The sequence below is a fragment of the Montipora foliosa genome, chromosome 2 (assembly GCF_036669935.1).
Source record: "Montipora foliosa isolate CH-2021 chromosome 2, ASM3666993v2, whole genome shotgun sequence".
NCBI lineage: Eukaryota > Metazoa > Cnidaria > Anthozoa > Scleractinia > Acroporidae > Montipora > Montipora foliosa.
In genome coordinates this window covers 5183904-5191403 of record NC_090870.1, presented here as the reverse complement: position 1 = coordinate 5191403, position 7500 = coordinate 5183904, and the positions used below count along the sequence as shown (strand labels likewise).

General features: G+C 41.0%; 2 protein-coding genes and 1 long non-coding RNA gene across 4 annotated transcripts in view; 2 read left to right on the top strand and 1 right to left on the bottom strand.

The window, feature by feature from the left end:
• Positions 1 to 3873, top strand: part of LOC137992179 (coiled-coil domain-containing protein 171-like) — a 42358-nt gene extending 38485 nt beyond the window's left edge. Inside the window, exons 27-30 of one of the 2 annotated variants that reach the window (XM_068837330.1) lie at positions 1 to 62; positions 1335 to 1411; positions 1546 to 1632; positions 1994 to 3873. The exon at positions 1 to 62 is cut by the window's left edge and continues 163 nt beyond it. In XM_068837330.1, the coding sequence (XP_068693431.1) occupies positions 1 to 62; positions 1335 to 1411; positions 1546 to 1632; positions 1994 to 2081 (314 nt within the window). In that variant the 3' untranslated portion in view covers positions 2082 to 3873. The remainder of the gene's footprint in view (positions 63 to 1334; positions 1412 to 1545; positions 1633 to 1993) is intronic. The other variant, XM_068837331.1, reaches the window with a different exon arrangement.
• The window catches only part of LOC137992181 (uncharacterized), a 50528-nt gene that overhangs the window by 35073 nt on the left and 7955 nt on the right, over positions 1 to 7500 (bottom strand). The gene's annotated exons all lie outside the window — the stretch shown is intronic.
• On the top strand, positions 4968 to 6163 carry LOC137992180 (trace amine-associated receptor 7g-like). The gene has a single exon (XM_068837332.1). The coding sequence runs from the start codon at positions 5106 to 5108 to the stop codon at positions 6027 to 6029; it is 924 nt and encodes a 307-aa protein (XP_068693433.1). The 5' UTR covers positions 4968 to 5105; the 3' UTR covers positions 6030 to 6163.

Sequence of the window (7500 nt, the reverse complement as noted above, 5' to 3'; positions counted from 1 at the left end):
CATGTAGGCGGCCAATAAGCGATGACGGGCTGAGCGACCATGGGCAGTACGTTCCTAGCATGGTAATGCCGTTTATTTATTTTTTCTCGACGCAAATACACCTAATTTAGTATTCATTGAAGACCTGTTTGTTGGAATGCGAGTTCGAGTACAGGTCTGCTCAATCTCGACCCCAGAGCTCTTCTCTTGACTAAGGGAGAGAAGAGCTCTGGGGAACCCTGAAACAAAGTGTCTTCTCATTGGTTTTCGTAAAGAACAATCAAAAGCGTCTTTAATTGGTGCATTCATGTTAGCACGAAAAGTGCGCAAGCGCCGTAAGGTTCAAATAGCCAATTTTTGGCTATGAGAACCCTACGGCGCATGTTCTCCTACATAGAGTTTTCCAGAGCCTTGGGTTGATCCGAGGCTGTGGTGACGAGAATGATGTCTGCTGTTCTAAGCATGCATGTTCTGAGCATGCCCCGTGGAAGGAAATCTTTGCTTACGTCATAGCGGTATACGTTTTGTCTCATCTACATACGAGTTTGCTCTTACTATACACAAAATGACTTCAGAAGTTCAAAAGATACCTCTGCAATTAAACCCTTTACGCTTTGATAATCGGCAAACATTAGCCATCGAAAACTGAAAAATTGTTGTATGACAGAAGCGCTAGTGAGCCCATACAGTCTTTGATAAATATCGAATTCTTGACTGACCACAATGGCACGTAGATGACCAGGTAGGTTGGCCTCAAATTTTGAGAGATAGCTTATCAGACAACTGATGCCATCTCAATATTTATTGCTGATCTCTAGATTAGAAAACTAAGTTTAAAGTTATGCTAATGAGGATAAGTTTGTGAACAAGTATTTCGCTGATGATCAGCTGCCAAGAAGAAACTACCCATGACTCAGCTGTTTTACATCGCACAAATCCATGACAGTGGACCCTTTAGACGTTCACATGAGTCTCTGCTCAAAGCGAGCCTTTTTAGCTTAGTACCAGCCAGTACTCGCCTTCAAAAAGGCTAAGGTGAACTCAGTTAATTAATCCCTGATTTTTGCCGCGCGCAAACTGGCGGGAACTGGATCGGATCCCATTTGTCCAAGTGTTTATTCATTTGTATGAGTGTGTGCGCACGCGTTGGGTGTTGCGCGCGTGTGTCAGTGGGCGAGGACTCAGGAGGGTAGTCTTAGAAAGGGAATTGAGTTTCCCCCTACCATCCTGTCACCGTATTATCTTTATAATGGTTGGCGAATTTGTTAAGTAAGTAAATAAATAAATAAATAAATAAATAAATACTGCGTTCGTGTGATCCTTTCCCTCATCAAACGGTTATTTCTTCATAACAGGGTGGTTTTGCAGGAAAGGAGGCGTCAATTCATCGCTACGGCGAGGATGATACCTTTAAAAGCTTTGTTCCTCTGTCGTAAGTTTAGCTGTTCTGTTTTTCGGCGTTTGTCATTTCTAATCTTTCACAGCCGTTTCTTCAAGCACAGCTGATCGGATTGCCTAGATACTATTTCGGTGTTTAGCCAGATTTACGTCATTATCTTATTCTAGGGCCCATCGTGATTCCAGTGCATCGTTTCATCCCTCGTTGACCTCAACTAGCAGTTATCCTGACAAAAGCAAAGGAAGCTACAGAAGGTATTTACAATTCACCTTGCACAGTTAATGGTTCATTAGTAATCTCAAGGACTGACTGCTAAGAGAAACGTAATATTCTGGACCCGTATGTAGCCGAACGAAGCCCTATAAAGAAGAGTTCATTCCCATTCCGAGAGAATTCATTCAGATATTGTGCGAGAAAAAAAATCGGAAAAATAAAAGAAAAGAAAATGGAAAAAAATGAAGGTCTGGAGTTATAATGGCTCGTCATTGACTCGCCTTGTCAATGCTCGCACAGATCTCTATGCTTCCACTGTATTTGACACTTGCCCTTTGCACAGTTTTGTTTCGTCCCGTAATTTTTCCATATTCCCTGACACAAACCTTTGTTTCTTTTTAGTCCAAAAAGACGACTGACTTCAAGCTACAGAAAGCACGGAAAAGAACTCGGTCAGGACTTCTCAAGATTATTAGACCAGGGTCTATGATTGCATAGTTAGTCGCTGGCCTTCCGCTCCGATTATCATATGCACTTTGTGAAAAATTTGACTTTTATACGACGAACGTCATGTACTTCATTCCGTGCGTTTGTAAAAAACACGACCCTTAACCCAAGGCGCATGCCTAATATCGACATGCAACCCAATGTGCATGCCCAGTGTGAAAATACGCAGTGGTGGTCATTCTCGTGTTCATTGTTATTCAAGGTCTTTCGTCCGAACGGCTGGAAGAACCAAGAAGGTTGATCCAGTTTACATCTTGTATATCTAATATTTTAATGTCTCGTAGAAACGGATTTTTTTCTCTGTGTTCTTAAGAAAATGTTTTCAAAAAAAAAGGGAACCACGTCTTTATCAAAGTGGACAAATGGAATGCTCTTTGTTTACTGATCTTCCATTTGTATGACAACGGCCACGAGTATCGAAAGTGATAACGATTGCCGATTGGCTTGAAACTTTCCCGTTACTTTTTTCCACCAGTGAGGAACAAGACCATAACATACGCGTATTTTCCCGCCCCCCAATCACGTGTCATTTTATTACCGCGAATTCTGATTGGTTTATAGCGACCAGCTTGACCTCGCTTCAGCTGCTGTTTTCATAAACATCATTTGTTGATTTATTTATTGATTTCCTTGTACGTGTCTTAATGCATGCATTCTGACCAATCCAATCCCCATTAGCCGAGAATAACATTCATGTACAGTTAACTCGTCTTATCATTCTTTTGATATTAAATTATTCTTTAGTCATAGTTTCTTTAAGAGACAAATTTGAAAAAACTCAAAGCATTCACTGTTTTAAAAGAACTAAGAAGATTTTTTGCCGATTCTTAAATCTGGAAAAAGTTGGACGTGGAAACAGCAAGGAAAAATGCACGGGCCTGTACACCTAAAAGGAAAGCTGAACCAATGCATGAACTGGTGTAAAGAGATCTGTGGTATCTTTGTTTCACACAGTAGTTCTACTTTTCACATAAAGGAAAACTAGAAATACAACAACGCAAGATGATTCTAGTCGTGTGACATTTATGTTAGGAAAACTGCATTCCCTTGATGTATCGCCGCCATTTGTCGGTTTATTTTATAAACTCGGTCCGTGGTCCATATTTTACACCTTGGTCCGTTTTTTATACCTGTCAGGTCCGTATTCCGTTGAGCTCAATGATTATCATCGCCGTCCTTGCTATAGATGGCATTAGGGACTCTAAAATCTACGAAGGCAACGTCGTCGAAAACGTCACCTCAAAATATCACTTTGCCCTCCGAAGTCTTTCGCGATTATTCCTTCTTGTTGCGCTCCCACCCCCCCTCCCCCCAAAAAAAAATAGCACTAGAGGTTTCAGAGTACAAATAAACAATGAAAGGTTCACATTTGTAAGCTCCCGTTGTCATTCAAACCTCAAATTTGGTGATTTCACGTCGTCCTTACGTTACGCAGAGTACTGCGGCAAAGTATGTACTAAAAGGCGTTCCGCACGTGCGACACGTGTTGTCTCCTCTTTTAAACCAACGGTGTTATTGTTTTGTTGCGTTTTTCTCGACGAAACCGTCGTCGTTTCTTAAGCTCCCTAATATATAGCAGCCGACTTCGCTTCGAGGTTTAGTGACCAGCTTTGAACGACGGTCAAGGAAATTTGACTGTGCAAGAATATTGTGAACACTGCAGGTGCTGTAAATTTTAATTAATTGAGTTATTGAGTGATATAAGAATTACATCTATTTTTTACGGTTTTCATCGTCCTTTTTGAACGAAATTAATTTGTCTACCAAATACTGCAAGAAAAAGACTCAGTTGCTGTGACATAACCACATTACAACATGCGAAGTGTTTAATAAGGTTCGGGTCTTGACAAACTGCGGGCCATGCGAAGTCTAAGCACCCATTTCAAATAAAGCTGATAAACAGTGTTGAAGTCTAAGCGCCCATTTTAAAACGGTTCGCTTTCAATAACTGCGTGGCTCGCTGGCTGTTCGGGTGTATTTTCCATGAGGTTTCTCTCTATGCCATGTTGCCTGTATCCTTTGGTGGAACCCAAATTTTTATAACATGAAACAAAGCAGCATGCTATGATCTAATTTTTGTGAAAAATGCCGATTAAAGTGGGGTTCGTGCCACCTTGATCAAGTTAAAACAAAAGAAAACTTTAAAAAGAAATTTCGTATTGTCTAACAGTGGTGAACAAATTGGGGTCACCGAGTTCGTTTAACATTTAATAAACTCACATAAGGAAAGCCAACTAACTCCTTCGATCGTCATAATTCTTCATGTCATTCTCGGTCTAGACAAAAATTACAAATACCACCTTGCGTCTGGCCATTTTCTAGTACAACTCTAGATCTTTCAGTGTGCAGAAAAAAATCAGTGCTTTCTTGCTTCATTGGCAAAATTCTCTCTTAGCTATTTCTTCCGTTTGAAGAAAACAACAGATGTTGCTTGTGGAGAAGATTTGCAAATTGTGTTGATATAGAAACTCCAAATGGGTCAAGACCCTGCAGCTTTTATTTTAACGCGCAGGTGCATGAAATAAGCGGTGTGTACAAACTCAACTGTCGAACGTACGTGTGGTTTGCCTTTTGATCAATTACCGCATTTAGCTTGTTTGTGATAACTACTCGGCAATGTTGAAAGAGCAAAGATGTACTTAACACCATGTTGTGACGATATGACGTGATTTATTCGTCAGAATAATGCACCATGCTGTCGTAAAATGGTTGCTAATGTAAACAAGCTACACCGATTAAAAGCACTTTTCTTTTTGATGGCAATCTGAAGACGATTTTCAATTTTCTTTACGCAAGTGCCTTTTAGGCCAATATTTTAATTTCCTGAATACGACTGCATAAAACTGCCAGACGTCATGTTGCTTTCATACATGTACTTGACTTATCGAAGTAACATGGATCTCCCAAGGTGTAAAAGTCCATCTGTCTGACGATCGAAGTTGGTGAGAATCCATCCTCCTTTTGCTGTCGGCTTGTTCTCGATAAATTTTTTTCCCCCTTTCTCGTCATGAACGAAAGCCACAATTTAAGCTGCTTTTTCCTGCCAATTAACTGGGACTACACGAAGGATTCGGAAGTCATCGTTACAAATGTGTTTGCGTGTGTTCTAAACTCCATGTTTTCCGTGTTAACGTGTTGCGTTAATTTTCTTGTTCTTTACGCGATACGCAAATCTCCATGTCGCAATTCACCTTCTTTCATCTTGTTGTGTTGCCTGGCGCTTTCGGATCTGCTCGTTGGAGCCTTCTGTCAGCCTTTTTACGTTGGGTACAAAATAGCTGAGCTCATCAAAAATTTCACTGCGTACTGCCCCTTGAAAATGATTAGTTTTATTTCAGGCTGGATAAGTTCAAGTGTCTCTTTTCTTACTTTGGCCTTAATATCTATCGACCGCCTTCTTGTATTGACTCTTCATTTACGTTACAACGCGTTCGTGACAGTACCTCGGGTCACCCGAGCCGTTCTCGTTGTCTGGATTACCTGCATATGTGCTGTCTTTTCAAGGTTTTGGATTCACTCCTATTGGATTGCTTTTCCGATGATGACATTTCTCCTCACCTATCTCGTGACGGCGCTGTGTACCCTGAGAATTTTTCACATCGCTCGCAGACACCAGCGTCAAATCAACGATCAAACCACGGCCGCGAGAAGTCTGCAGAGTGACGCTGTCAACATTCTTAGATGCAAAAAGTCGGCTGTTACTGTTCTCTATGTTTATGCACTCTTCTTAATTTTCTATCTGCCACTTTTTGTGACGATGATTGTTCATACTTTTATCGGATATACAAGGGAAGTCAAGATTGCCTACAACTGCGTAACAACGGTGATTTTCATCAACTCCTTCTTGAATCCACTCGTGTACTGTTGGCGAATAAGAGAGATACGGCGAGCCATGAAAAGAATCCTGCAGAAAACGTTCAGCGAGCGCTAGGACCCTGTATACAATATGTGGTTGTTCGGCTTTATTTCTTTCTGAACCTTTGAAAATTATAGAGGGATCTTATTTTTACCTTTCATTGACTTGCTGACTGTGAAGGCTCAATTTCGGATTTCGCTGCCGCCAATCACAGGAGCAGAAAAAGTTCAAAGATCACATGGAGCGTTGCCCTTGGGTTTTTCAATACACTTGGTCAGTTTTGTTTAAACGGCTCGCAGACTTCCGCGCCAGACAGGAATGAGGGTAGTGGAAAAACGAAGCCGTTGGTTAAATCCGCAGTGAATCGGAAATCAACTTAAGGTCGTAGAGTTGATCGAAATTGTTGAAACAGCGCCCAGGAAAAGAAACCTTTAATTTTACAAATTAACTGACGTACCACACCTTTGCCTTTCCATCAATAGCGTTTCCATTGTACTAGTTGTCCGTTCGTAATGGCCCTACACGAATGTCATTTTCCGTTTTTCAGCTAGTGTTTGAAAAAAAATGTGATTTGGCTATATTTTGAAGGAGTTTCAGTTGGGTTTTTCGCTCGAATAGAGAAACCAAAACATTATTATATTAGCAACGAAGTCTTATCTTTGCAACTTTTCCGCCCTTGCCATATTTTAATAGCATTTTGGCGTCATAGTTATTCATCACAAACGAAAGGAGCAAGTGATCTCGCGCTGGCTTATCTGGGCAATTTAAGGTAATTCCCTTGGAAATGACGTACTATCCAGATGTTTTTCAAACTTGTCGCAATTGATATTCATACACAAGACATTTTAAGATGGGGTCACCCGTGCTTGTTTTTGCGCTGTATGCCGTTTATTCTAAGTGTTTTTTACCGAATTACGCGAGAAGCGTTCGAAACTAGGTCAACCGGAAAAATGTTGTCAAGTAACAAAAGCTATTGAGTATTACTGAAAACTTGCACTTTTTTGTTTGTCCGGGCTATGATCTTTATCTTGCAAAGAAATGTGAGCAAATTGGACCGCTACAGTCATCACCTTGCACTCGGTGTCTGGCTCCAAATGCAGTTTCACGTCATTTATATGTAAATACTACAACTTCTACCATCCACCTTTTTTTCTCCTTAAACTATGTTTTCCGTGTACCTATTACGAGTAAATAAAACCATTAAAAATGGGGGTTCACCGTGCTCGTTTCCTGGCAACACTATAATAATGCATGGCAAAGGGGTAATTTGGGTTTTAAAATCATCATTTTCCGCGAAAGGACTGGGGCGACTTCCGAAACAACACCTTCTTAACCGAGATTACCCTTAAAAGCTTTTGAACAGCAAAAGAGCGGCCTTTATTGCCTCTCTTCAGATGGCCGGGGTGAAACGCAGCTATCTCCGAGTTATGGCTTCAACTGAATTCGAACCCATGTCCTCCGCGACGCCGTTGAAACGTTCCACTGACCGAGCCATCAGTTGGGAGAAGGTCAGTTGTTGAAGGGACTCGATTGCTTAAAGGGGCAC